The sequence below is a fragment of the Nerophis ophidion genome, linkage group LG10 (genome assembly GCF_033978795.1).
Source record: "Nerophis ophidion isolate RoL-2023_Sa linkage group LG10, RoL_Noph_v1.0, whole genome shotgun sequence".
NCBI classification, from domain to species: Eukaryota; Metazoa; Chordata; class Actinopteri; order Syngnathiformes; family Syngnathidae; genus Nerophis; species Nerophis ophidion.
Genome location: NC_084620.1, coordinates 62,969,473 through 62,983,815, shown reverse-complemented (window position 1 = coordinate 62,983,815; position 14,343 = coordinate 62,969,473). Strand labels below are relative to the sequence as shown.

At 43.7% G+C, this 14,343-nt stretch overlaps 1 protein-coding gene across 4 annotated transcripts in view; it reads right to left on the bottom strand.

The window, feature by feature from the left end:
• The window catches only part of grip1 (glutamate receptor interacting protein 1), a 45,952-nt gene that overhangs the window by 20,975 nt on the left and 10,634 nt on the right, over positions 1-14,343 (bottom strand). For 3 of the 4 annotated variants that reach the window (XM_061914438.1, XM_061914439.1, XM_061914441.1), the window contains exons 2-9: positions 4,079-4,159; positions 3,864-3,999; positions 3,633-3,778; positions 3,465-3,548; positions 3,328-3,403; positions 3,112-3,257; positions 2,894-3,041; positions 2,625-2,794 (exon numbers count right to left, since the gene is read on the bottom strand). In XM_061914438.1, coding sequence (XP_061770422.1) covers positions 2,625-2,794; positions 2,894-3,041; positions 3,112-3,257; positions 3,328-3,403; positions 3,465-3,548; positions 3,633-3,778; positions 3,864-3,999; positions 4,079-4,159 — 987 coding nt within the window. Of the gene's footprint in view, positions 1-2,624; positions 2,795-2,893; positions 3,042-3,111; positions 3,258-3,327; positions 3,404-3,464; positions 3,549-3,632; positions 3,779-3,863; positions 4,000-4,078; positions 4,160-9,933; positions 10,031-14,343 lie in introns of those variants that run through there. The other variant, XM_061914442.1, reaches the window with a different exon arrangement.

The following is a 14,343-nucleotide window of genomic DNA, read 5'->3' as shown; positions in this document are numbered from 1 at the left end:
GGCCAGTTAGACTCCATGTTTATACCTTGCTGCGGTTCGTTTAGGGCAGGGGTGTCCAAACTTTTTCCACTGAGGGCCGCATATGGAAAAATTAAAGCATGCGGGGGCCATTTTGATATTTTTCATTTTCAAACCAAAACAAATTATATGTATTTTTAAAATGTATTTTACCTTTAGGGGCCCCGGGGACCATAAAGGGTCTCAGTTAATAAAATATAAAAAATAAGTCTAATTTTTATTATTATTTTTTATTTAACGCTTACAGTAAATCTCTATATCAACTTAAAAAAAGGTTTTATGGCTTTTCTGTCAAAAAATCTTTGTTTTTTAATAGTAAAACTGAAATATGCAGTATTTAGTAATTACAGCCCTAAAAGATCAATAATGCAATTGATTTTAATTCTTTATTATTTTTAAGTAATCACATTGAAAAGTTAAATAAAATACCATTAAATATATTTGGGATCCATAAGGTGCCCCAGTCAGAAAGTGATACATTTTTATTAGTTTTTTTTTTAAACTTTCAACACTTAAGTTACGAGATCAACTTCATATATATCTGTCGATTTTACGTTTTAACTATTATTTTGTTTGTTTTATGCTATTTTGTCAAACAAAACTTTGTTTTTATATGACAACTGCACAATATATGCAATATTTACCACATAAAACATTTTAAAGGGAAATATTTGAACTAATTAGTGCTTTGACAATAATTCATTATAACATGGATTTTTTGGGTCATTATTTTTTTGTTTTGAGCAATGGCAAAAAAAAAAAAAAAAAAGAATTGATTGATTGAAACTTTTAATTAGTATATTGCACAGTACAGTAAATATTCCGTACAATTGACCACTAAATGGTAACACCCCAATACGTTTTTCAACTTGTTTAAGTCGGGGTCCACGTTAATCAATTCCTGGTAAGGATGGTATTTACATGGTAAAATAAAGACAAAAGAAAAAAAAAACAGCCTGCATGGCAGTTTTGTGTCAACATTGCAACTTTTTCTCGTTAGATTTCACCTCATTCCAATATTTTTAATGTCCTTTTTTGTTTTTGCAATTGCATTTCCAGAATGTGTGGCGGGCAAACAATTAGCTGCGGGCCGCAAATGGCCCCCGGGCCACACTTTTTTGTACGTAATTGTGTTATGTTCAGGGCCAGTTAGACTTTGTGTTTGTACCTAATTGTGGTGTGTTCAGGGCCAGTTAGACTCTGTGTTTATACATTGCTGCAGTGCGTTCAGGACCAGTTAGACTTCATGTTTATACCTTGCTGCGGTACGTTTAGGGTTATTTACACTCTGTGTTTGTACCTTTCTGCGGTGCATTCAGGGCCAGTTAGACTCTGTTTTTGTACCTAATTGTGGTGTGTTCAGGGCCAGTTAGACTTGGTGTTTGTACCTAATTGTGGTGTGTTCAGTGCCAGTTAGACTCTGTGTTTATACCTTGCTGCGGTTCGTTTATGGTTAGTTACACTCTGTGTTCGTACCCTGCTGCGGTGTATTCAATGCCAGTTTGACTCTGTTTTAGTAACTAATCGTGGTGTGTTCAGGGCCAGTTAGACTGTGTGTTTATACAATGCTGCAGTGCGTTCAGGACCAGTTAGACTCCATGTTTATACCTTGCTGCGGTTCGTTTAGGGTTATTTACACTCTGTGTTTGTACCTTTCTACGGTGCATTCAGGGTCAGTTAGACTCTGTTTTTGTACCTAATTGTGGTGTGTTCAGGGCCAGTTAGACTTGGTGTTTGTACCTAATTGTGGTGTGTTCAGGGCCAGTTAGACTCTGTGTTTATACTTTGCTGCGGTGCATTCAATGCCAGTTGGCCTCTGTTTCTGTACCTTGCTGCGGTACATTTAGGGTTATTTACACTCTGTGTTTGTACCTTTCTGCGGTGCATTCAGGGCCAGTTAGACTCTGTTTTTGTACCTAATTGTGGTGTGTTCAGGGCCAGTTAGACTCTGTGTTTATACTTTGCTGCGGTGCATTCAATGCCAGTTGGCCTCTGTTTCTGTACCTTGCTGCGGTACATTTAGGGTTATTTACACTCTGTGTTTGTACCTTTCTGCGGTGCATTCAGGGCCAGTTAGACTCTGTTTTTGTACCTAATTGTGGTGTGTTCAGGGCCAGCTAGACTTGGTGTTTGTACCTAATTGTGGTGTGTTCAGGGCCAGTTATACTCTGTGTTTCAGGACCAGTTAGACTGTGTTTATACCTTGCTGCGGTGCATTCAATGCCAGTTGGCCTCTGTTTCTGTACCTTGCTGCGGTACATTTAGGGTTAGATAGACTCTGTGTTTATACCTTGCTGCTGTGCGTTCAGGACCAGTTAGACTCTGTGTTTATAGTTTCTGTACCTTGTTGTGGTACATTTAGGGTCAGTTCGACTCTGTGTTTATACCTTGCTGCGGTGCATTTAATGCCAGTTGGCCTCGGTTTCTGTACCTTGCTGCGGTACATTTAGGGTTAGTTAAACTCTGTGTTTATACCTTGCTGGGTGCGTTCAGGACCAGGTGGACTCTGTGTTTATACCTTGCTGCGGTGCATTCAATGCCAATTAGCCTCTGTTTCTGTACCTTGCTGCGGTACATTTAGGGTTAGTTAGACTCTGTGTTTGTACCTTGCTGTGGTGCGCTGAGGGCAGGCCGGGCCTGGTGCTGGGGCAGGATCTCCATGCGCACGGTCTGACAGGAAGCGGAGAGCAGCTGGGTAGCTTCAGCCAAAGAACAGAACTCCATTGACTTTCCATCCACGGACAAAATGTGATCTCCTGCATGGAGAGCGCCGCACCTGCCCCCACACACACACGCACACACACACACACAAACACACAAGGACATATAAGCGCCAGTGTGATATGTGGTAGGTGAGAGGTCAGAGGTCAGGCACCTGTCAGCTATGCTGGCCGGTTTGACTTTGTCAATAACGATGACCTGCTTGCTGCAGAACATGGAGGTGGACAGAGCCACGCCCAGACTGGAGCCCGTCGCCTTGGCAACCTCCACCAGCAGTGGGCCGGACGCCGTGGCGACAGAGTCTTGACAGAAGGTTAAAGGTCAGGCGACAGCTCCCATGCGGATGTCACAGGTGATGCGTCATCTTCTCACCCATGACGGACACGTCGTACTCTAAGAGCAGCGTGGCTTCCTGACCGCACTGCTTAAGGATATTCATGGCCTCTGACAGCGTGTTGCCATGGAGACGGATCCCATCGATGCTCAGCAAGCGATCGCCCGGCTTGATGGTTCCCTCCCTGCAGAGGGGAGAAAGAGGGCCGAGTGAGAGGGTCCACGGTACGTGAACACACGACCAAGGTGGCTCACCTGTCTGCGGACCCGCCCGGGCGGATGGTTGTTATGACGATGGGCCGGGACTTGTTCCTGTCTTCAGTGGCTCCGCCTACATGACAGGAAGTCACACCATGTCATGTTGTTTTGCCACGCACACACACACACGTCACCTCTGATGATGAAGCCGAAGCTGTTTCCGTCTTTGTGCAGCGTCACCTCCACGGTCTTGAACATGACCCCTGACCCCTGCACGGCTGCAAGAGCACACACGAACAACACGTCACTCTCCCGCCAACGCCACGTGTCCTGCGCGTGCTGGGATGGGCGGCGTCACGCACAGACTGGCGGCAGCTCGTACTCCACCTCCAGCACCACGCGCTCGCCCACGTTCTTTAGCAAACTGATGATCTCGTCGTGACGGAACTTGGCCAAATTGATGCCGTTCACCGCGCGGATGTAGTCACCCACGTTGAGCTGGTCGCTCCTAAAAACAAATATTTCAATTAATAAATACGTTTGGATTTCTTACGCATCAAAAGGTAGACATGAGGACAGCAGCAGCTGCATACCTGGAGGCGATTCCTCCCTGCCGTAGGTTCGATACCCGTGGCTTGCCATCTTTGTCGATGCCGCCAGAGACGGTCAGTCCGAGCGTGGTGCCCTCCTTCTTCATCAGCTCCACCACCGTGCACCCCCTGAACTCGTCTACAAGTTATGTGATCAAAGCAAGACAGTTGGCTCCTCCCAATTGTGCGCCTTCACCGCTGTGTCATGTTAGTGTTACCCGGTATACTCTGCCTCCTGATGGCCAGCGCTCCATCCGAAGGTCTCGAGCCCGCCGAGTGTTTGGTGTACGGACCGTCATCTGCAACACACAAGCACACGGTTTAAAGGGGAACATTATCACCAGACCTATGTAAGCGTCAATATATACCTTGATGTTGCAGAAAAAAGACCATATGTTTTTTTAACCGATTTCCGAACTCTAAAAGGGTGAATTTGGCGATCTAAACGCCTTTCAATTGTTCGCTGTCGGAGCGATGACCTTTCACCCGTGACGCCACAATGGGAAGCAATCCGCCATTTTCTCAAACACATTACACACACAAGTCAAATCAGCTCTGTTATTTTCCGTTTTTTAGACTGTTTTCCCTTACCTTGGAGACATCATGCCTCGACGGTGTGTTGTCGGAGGGTGTAACAACACGAACAAAGTTGATTTACGTGGAGTGTGCATTGATTAGCACGGCATGCTAATCGATGCTAACATGCTATTTAGGCTAGCTGTATGTACATATTGCATCGTTATGCCTCATTTGTAGCTATATTTGCATCCAGCCTTTCCCTCCACCCACATTTAATGCCAAACAAACACATACCAATCGACGAATTTAAGTTGCACCGGTGTCAAATGATGCAAAAGTCTCTCGTTTGGTCTGCATATTTTACCGGTGATGCTACGACAGACATGGCACAGAGATGTTTAGATATCCTGCGGCACTCAAATTGATTGATTGATTGATTGATTGATTGATACTTTTATTAGTAGATTGCACAGTTCAGTACATATTCTGTACAATTGACCACTAAATGGTAACACCCGAATAAGTTTTTCAACTTGTTTAAGTCGGGGTCCACGTTAATCAATTCATGGTAAGCAGATGCATTTCCAACGATAAAGTCAACGAAATCACAAAGGTGAGTTTTGTTGATGTTATTGACTTATGTGCTAATCAGACATATTTGGTCACGGCATGACTGCCAGCTAATCGATGCTAACATGCTATTTAGGCTACCTGTATGTACATTTGTAGCTATATTTGCATCCAGCCTTTCCCTCCACCCACATTTATTGCCAAACGACGGATTTAAGTTGCTCCAGTGGTCTGGTCAAAAGATGCAATTCTTGGTTAGAAAGCGATCGCCGAATAGCTTCAATAGCTATTTGCTCAATAGCTTCAGTTTCTTATTCAATTTCGTTTTTGCTATCTGCCTCCACACTCCAGCCATCTGTTTCAATACATGCGTAATCTGTTGAATCGCTTAAGCCGCTGAAATCCGAGTCTGAATCCGAGCTAATGTCGCTATATCTTGCTGTGCTATCCGCCATGTAAGTTTGTATTGGTGTCACTATGTGACGTCATAGGAAAATGGACGGTGGATTTACTGATAGCGAAAATCAGGCACTTTAAAGCCTTTTTTCAGGATATTCCATGATGGGTAAAATTTTGAAAAAAACTACGAAAAATAAAATAAGCCACTGGGAACTGATTTTTATTGGTTTCAACCCTTCTGAAATTGTGATAATGTTCCCCTTTAAAGGGGAACATTATCCCCACACCTATGTAAGCGTCAATATATACCTTGATGGTGCAGAAAAAAGACCATATGTTTTTTTAACCCATTTCCGAACTCTAAAAGGGTGAATTTGGCGATCTAAACGCCTTTCAATTGTTCGCTGTCGGAGCGATGACCTTTCACCCGTGACGCCACAATGGGAAGCAATCCGCCATTTTCTCAAACACATTACACAAACAAAGCAAATTAGCTCTGTTATTTTCCCTTTTTTCGACTGTTTTCCGTACCTTGGAGACATCATGCCTCGTCGGTGTGTTGTCGGAGGGTGTAACAACACGAACAAAGTTGATTTACGTGGAGTGTGCATCGATTAGCACGGCATGCTAATCGATGCTAACATGCTATTTAGGCTAGCTGTATGTACATATTGCATCGTTATGCCTCATTTGTACCTATAGTTGCATCCTGCCTTTCCCTCCACCCACATTTAATGCCAAACAAACACATACCAATCGACGGATTTAAGTTGCACCAGTGTCAAAAGATGCAAAAGTCTCTCGTTTAGTCTGCACATTTTACCGGCGATGCTACGACAGACATGGCACAGAGATGTTTAGATATCCTGCGGCACTCAAATTGATTGATTCATTGATTGATACTTTTATTAGTAGATTGCACAGTTCAGTACATATTCTGTACAATTGACCACTAAATGGTAACACCCGAATAAGTTTTTCAACTTGTTTAAGTCGGGGTCCACGTTAATCAATTCATGGTAAGCAGATGCATTTCCAACGATAAAGTCAACGAAGGCACAAAGGTGAGTTTTGTTGATGTTATTGACTTATGTACTAATCAGACATATTTGGTCACGGCATGACTGCCAGCTAATCGATGCTAACATGCTATTTAGGCTAGCTGTATGTACATTTGTAGCTATATTTGCATCCAGCCTTTCCCTCCACCCACATTTAATGCCAAACGAACACTTACCAATCGACGGATTTAAGTTGCTCCAGTGGTCTGATCAAAAGATGCAATCGTTGGTTAGAAGGCGATCGCCGAATAGCTTCAATAGCTATTCGCTCAATAGCTTCAGTTTCTTCTTCAATTTCGTTTTTGCTATCTGCCTCCACACTCCAGCCATCCGTTTTAATACATGCCTAATCTGTTGAATCGCTTAAGCCGCTGAAATCCGAGTCTGAATCCGAGCTAATGTCGCTATATCTTGCTGTGCTATCCACCATGTAAGTTTGTATTGGTGTCACTATGTAACGTCATAGGAAAATGGACGGTGGATTTACAGATAGCAGAAATCAGGCACTTTAAAGCCTTTTTTCGGGATATTCCATGATGGGTAAAATTTTGAAAAAAACTACGAAAAATAAAATAAGCCACTGGGAACTGATTTTTATTGGTTTTAGCCCTTCTGAAATTGTGATAATGTTCCCCTTTAAAGGGGAACATTATCCCCAGACCTATGTAAGCGTCAATATATACCTTGATGTTGCAGAAAAAAGACCATATGTTTTTTTAACCGATTTCCGAACTTTAAAAGGGTGAATTTGGCGATTTAAACGCCTTTCAATTGATAGCCTGTCGGAGCGATGACCTTTCACCCGTGAGGTCGCAACGTGAAGCGGATTCGCCATTTTCTCAATCTCATTACACGCACCAAGTCAAATCAGCTCTGTTATTTTCCGTTTTTTCGACTGTTTTCCCATACCTTGGAGACATCATGCCTCGTCGGTGTGTTGTCGGAGGGTGTAACAACATGAACAGGGACGGATTCAAGTTGCACCACTGGCCAAAAGATGCAAAAGTTTGTTCCGCACACTTTACCGATGACAGCTATGCTACGACAGAGATGGCAAGAATGTGTGGATATCCTGCGACACTTAAAGCAGATGCATTTCCAACGATAAAGTCAAAGAAATCTGCAATATTGGAAAATAGACTACCACTGATATCTGCCGGAGTGCGTGAGCTATTCAGGGACGACGGAGCACGGCAAGCCCCTGGATGTCTTGGCTAAAACGTGATTTATGCCACTTCTTTTTATGTCTCATTTTGTCCACCAAACTTATAAAGGAGAGTTTTGTTGATGTTATTGACTTATGTGGAGTGCTAATCAGACATATTTGGTCACTGCATGACTGCAAGCTAATCGATGCTAACATGCTATTTATGCAAGCTGTATGTACATATTGCATCATTATGCCTCATTTGTAGCTATATTTGAGCTCATTTACTTTCCTTTAAGTCCTCTTAATTAAATGTATATCTCATGACACACATTTAATGCCAAACAAACACAAACCAATCGTTGGTTAGAAGGCGATCGCCGAATTTGTCCTCGCTTCCTCCCGTGTCGCTGTCTGTCGTGTCGGTTTCGCTTGTATACGGTTCAAAGCGATTTGGCTCAATAGCTTCAGTTTTTTCTTCAATTTCGTTTTCGCTACCTGCCTCCACACTCCAACCATCCATTTCAATACATGCGTAATCTGTTGAATCGCTTACGCCGCTGAAATCTGAGTCTGAATCCGAGCTATAGTGGGGCAAACAAGAATTTAGTCAGCCACCGATTGTGCAAGTTCTCCCACTTAAAATGATGACAGAGGTCTGTAATTTTCATCATAGGTACACTTCAACTGTGAGAGACAGAATGTGAAAAAAAAATCCATGAATTCACATTGTAGAAATTTTAAAGAATTTATTTGTAAATTATGGTGGAAAACAAGTATTTGGTCAACCATTCACTGAAGGAAGGAGGTTTTGGCTCAAAATCTCACGACACATGGCCCCATTCATTCTGTCCTTAACACGGATCAATCGTCCTGTCCCCTTAGCAGAAAAACAGCCCCAAAGCATGATGTTTCCACCCCCATGCTTCACAGTAGGTGAGGTGTTCCTGGGATGCAACTCAGTATTCTTCTTCCTCCAAACACGACGAGTTGAGTTTATACCAAAAAGTTCAATTTTGGTTTCATCTGACCACATGACATTCTCCCAATCCTCTGCTGTATCATCCATGTATCCATTTTGGTATAAACTCAACTCGTCGTGTTTGGAGGAAGAAGAATACTGAGTTGCATCCCAAGAACACCACACCTACTGTGAAGCATGGGGGTGGAAACATCATGCTTTGGGGCTGTTTTTCTGCTAAGGGGACAGGACGATTGATCCGTGTTAAGGAAAAAATGAATGGGGCCATGTATCGTGAGATTTTGAGCCAAAACCTCCTTCCATCAGTGAGAGCTTTGAATGGTTGAGCAAATACTCATTTTCCACCATAATTTACAAATAAATTATTTAAAATTCCTACAATTTGAATTCCTGGATTTTTTTTTTCACATTCTGTCTCTCACAGTTGAAGTGTACCTATGATGAAAATTACAGACCTCTGTCATCATTTTAAGTGGGAGAACATGCACAATCGGTGGATGACTAAATACTTTTTTGCCTCACTGTACTATCGTTATACCTTTCTGTGCTATCCGCCATTTTTGTTTATGGTGGTTTCACGCTGTGACGTCACAGGATAATGGACGAGTGGATATACCGATGGTGAAAATCAGGCACTTTGAAGCCGTTTTTCGTGATATTGCGTGATGGGTAAAATTTTGAGAAAAACTTCGGAAAAAAAAACAAGCCACTGGGCATTGATTTTTATTGGTTTTAACCTTTCAGAAATTGTGATAATGTTCCCCTTTAAGCATTCTGCTCGCCACATTGATCGTGACCCGCTTCCTGTGGCGCTGCTCAGAGAGGGGGGAAAAAAAACTAAGATACACAGCAGCGTCTGAAGGGGATCAAAGCTGTCTTCTTCCTCCTCCAGATATAGGACAGCATCCAATGGCTGAGTTTTGTGTTGAAAAAACAAACATTGATGAGTCTTGTGTTAAAAAACAAACAAACACTGATGAGTTTGTTGGCGATACGTGACTGAGGAAGCTTCATCCCGCTCACAAACTATGACGACAGATGGCCAGAACCACTGAGTGAAGAGAAGATCACGCAAGTACTAATGAAAGACGACTATAAGAGTATAACTTGACACTGTGTACATACAGTACATAGACTGTGTACATACAGTACATAAAGTATTCTGTTCACATGAAGCTAGCAGCCGTTAGCTCACAACATGAATATTGCATTCAAGATGCTGTCTCTCTCCCACTCGGAAGCTCTCTCGTCCCGCCGCCGTGTACTCCATTGATCCATTCGCACACACACACATGCACACACACACACACACAGAGTGATGCTGTCAATCACTTTACAGTCAATGACGTTGGACCAAGCAGCCATTCCTCTCCATTTCCATCTGTGTCACTCTACCTTTATTCACCCTGCGCAGGATCTGACAGCGGCATTTGAACGACACGGCGATCATGATGAAGCTGAAGCTCGGCGTCGCCCCCCCGCCCCCCCGCCCGCCCCAGCTACGTCCAAAAAAACGACGAGGTCCTCCCGCTCCCTTGTTGTGCTGAGAGCTGAGCGCCTCCTCACACAGGAACCATCATGCAGACGCTCGCTGGCGGTTGGGGGGGGGCAGATAGGAGAAGAGTAGGTGGGGAGGGGGTTGGGGGGGGAGCAGAGGAGGAGCGCTGCAGATGTGAAGCGCAGCCATGAAATGAGGCAGCAGAGCAGGAGGGGGAGGGGTAGTGTGTGGCGACGGCGGGATGACGAGGAAGAGGAGGGCTTGTTCATGTGATGGAGGATGGATGAGTAAAATAAAACAATCATTACAGGTGCTTGAACTTGAACCTGCACAAGCGCGCCTTCAAGGGATAAAGTTGATTATTTCCAAGACATATTCATTGGCCCCTTTAAAGGCCTACTGAAATGAGATTTTCTTATTCAAACGGGGATAGCAGGTCCGTTCTATGTGTCATACTTGATCGTTTCGCGATATTGCCATATTTTTGCTGAAAGGATTTAGTAGAGAACATCCACGATAAAGTTTGCAACTTTCGGTGCTAAGAGAAAAGCCCTGCCTCTACCGGAAGTCGCAGACTATGATGTCACAAGTGTGGGGCTCCTCACATATTTACGTTGATTTTAATGGGAGCCTCCAACAAAAAGTGCTATTTGGACCGAGAAAACGACAATTTCCCCATTAATTTGAGCGAGGATGAAAGATTTGTGTTAGAGGATATTAATAGCGACGGACTAGAAAAAAAAAAAAAGTTTACAAAAAAAACATGCGATTGCATTGGGACGGATTCCGATGTTTTTAGACACATTTACTAGGATCATTCTGGGAAATCCCTTATCTTTCTATTGAGTTGCTAGTGTTTTAGTGAGTTCAATAGTACCTGATAGTCGGAAGGGTGTGTCCAAGGGTGTCTTGACGCGCAGTGTCTCAGGGGAGTCGACGGCAGCTATGGACGGCACAAACTCAGCTTTTCTCCGGTAAGAACTGACTTTTTAACCACAATTTTATCACCGAAACCTGCTGGTTGACTTTCCGTCGTGTTTCATTTTCGCTTGACCGCGCTCTGATCCATAGTAAAGTTTCACCTCCAGGAATGTTACACAAGGAATCACCGTGTGTTTGTGTGGCTAAAGGCTAAAGCTTCCCAACTCCATCTTGCTACTTTGACTTCTCCAACATTAATTGAACAAATTGCAAAAGATTCAGCAACTCAGTTCTCCAAAATACTGTGTAATTATGCCTTTAAAGCAGATGACTTTTAGCTGTGTGTGTGCGTAGCGCTCTTACTTCCTAAAAACCCGTGACGTCTTGCGTACACGTCATCATTACACGAGGTTTTCAAGACGAAACTCCCGGGAAATTTTTAAATTGCAATTTAGTAAACTAAAAAGGCCGTATTGGCATGTGTTGCAATGTTAATATTTCATCATTGATATATAAACTATCAGACTGCGTGGTGGGTAGTAGTGGGTTTCAGTAGGCCTTTAAATTTGTCCCAGAACGCTCATTAGCATTGACCACATAGAGTGATGTTGTCATAAAACACAAAGCTGTGATTTGATTGGCTGATGCTGCAAAAAGGGGGTGTGGTCTAGTCCAACATGTAGGTCAGTGTTCCAGCTGCAGATTGAACAGGATTAATTCCACTCTCACTCTCCCATAAACACCTATTTTTCCCATCATATTGTAATCTGAGCGTGCCTTTGCTGCCTCCTGCTGGTGACACATCCATCCACGCTCCGTCACAAGGCGACACTAATTGTGTAATTTACCGCTGACTGGTTTTACAGGGAGGGAACCGTTGAAGAGGAAAATGACAGGAAAGTTTCTGGAAGTTTCCTAAACCACAGCAACGTAGACGAGTGTGACGCCTTCTACAAGCACCAGGAACAGGCCGGGCTAACGCAAATGCTAACATGTGCAGTGTACATGTCAGTCATGTCGTCTTAGTTCCTCGCCACATGTCACAATACAGTGTAATGAGCTGATCAAGCCCCGCCCCCCGCTGACACACACACAGGCATGGCTGCAGCTGTTGCCATGGAAACAAGCTGATGAATAATTGAAGGGAGCAAGCGACCCTGCAACGTACAAAGAGCGATTTTTAGACATGAAAGAAGTCAGTGCAGGCGCTCGCACACACACACACACACACACACACACACACACACACACACACACACGCTAAGCTGAACTAAATGGGCAGACTGGAGTAAAAGCTTGAAATGAAGTCTAAAAACAAAGTAATGGCTCTCTTCTCAACCTGAAGAAGACTACGAGGCACCTCTACATGACCAGTGTGGACTTGTGTCTCACACACACACACACACACACACACACACACACACACACGCAAAGCTTAACCAAATGGGCAGACTGGAGTAAAAGCTTGAAATGAAGTCTAAAAACAAAGTAACGGCTCTCTTCTCAACCTGAAGAAGACTACGAGGCACCTCCACAAGACCAGTGTGGACTTGTGTCTCACACACACACACACACACACACACACACACACACACACACACACACACACACACATACTAAGCTTAACTAAATGGGCAGACTGGAGTAAAAGCTTGAAATGAAGTCTAAAAACCAAGTAACGGCTCTCTTCTCAACCTGAAGAAGACTACAAGGCACCTCCACAAGACCAGTGTGGACTTGTGTCTCACACACACACACACACACACACACACACACACACACACACACAGACACACACACACACACACACACACACACACGTTAAGCTTAACTAAATGGGCAGACTGGAGTAAAAACTTGAAATGAAGTCTAAAAACCAAGTAATGGCTCTCTTCTCAAACTGAAGAAGACTACAAGGCACTTCCACAAGACCAATGTGGACTTGTGTCTCACACACACACACACACACACACACACACACACACACACACACACACACACACACACACACACACACACACACATACTAAGCTTAACTAAATGGGCAGACTGGAGTAAAAGCTTGAAATGAAGTCTAAAAACCAAGTAACGGCTCTCTTCTCAACCTGAAGAAGACTACAAGGCACCTCCACAAGACCAGTGTGGACTTGTGTCTCACACACACACACACACACACACACACACACACACACACACACACACACAGACACACACACACACACACACACACACACACGTTAAGCTTAACTAAATGGGCAGACTGGAGTAAAAACTTGAAATGAAGTCTAAAAACCAAGTAATGGCTCTCTTCTCAAACTGAAGAAGACTACAAGGCACTTCCACAAGACCAATGTGGACTTGTGTCTCACACACACACACACACACACACGCACACAGTGCTAATAAGAGGGCAGCGAACAGGAAGTGGATGTTTCCCTAATGCAGTGGCTCTTAACCTTGTTGGAGGTACCGAACCCAATTAGTTTCATATGCGCATTCACCGAACCCTTCTTAGTGAAAAATAAAATGTTCTTTTTTCAAATTCAAGACCAAGTTATGTGTTTTTTGGTAACACTTTAGTATGGAGAACATATTCTAAGCACAAAGACTTAATTTAGAGGTTTTTGGACACTAGGGGAACATATTCTAAGTAACAAAGGCTTAATTTAGAGTTATTTGGTTAGGGTCAGGGTTAAAGGGTTATAATGAGGCCATGCCGAATAAGGCATTAGTAAGTACTTAATGATGACTGGTTAAGGGCCAATATGTTACTAATTTGCATGTTAATAAGCAACTAATTAATGGTGAATATGTTCCCCATACTAAAGTGTTACCATGTTTTTTTTACTGGTGCATAAAATGAACCTTGCATGAACATCACCTTGTTCAAAGAACAAAACCAACACAGTGCATAAACTCACAACAAATTACACACCGGCTTCACGGTGGCAGAGGGGTTAGTGCGTCTGCCTCACAATACGAAGGTCCTGCAGTCCTGGGTTCAATTCCAGGCTGAGGATTTTTCTGTGTGGAGTTTGCATGTTCTCCCCGTGAATGCGTGGGTTCCCTCCGGGTACTCCGGCTTCCTCCCACTTCCAAAGACATGCACCTGGGGATAGGTTGATTGGCAACACTAAATTGGCCCTAGTGTGTGAATGTGAGTGTAAATGTTGTCTGTCTATCTGTGTTGGCCCTGCGATGAGGTGGCGACTTGTCCAGGGTGTACCCCGCCTTCTGCCCGATTGTAGCTGAGATAGGCGCCAGCGCCCCCCGCGACCCCGAAAGGGAATAAGCGGTAGAAAATGGATGGATGGATGGAAATTACACACCTGCAAATCAGTGTGACTTCTGCTGTTGCTGTATCCGTAATAGCCTAATTGGGAGAA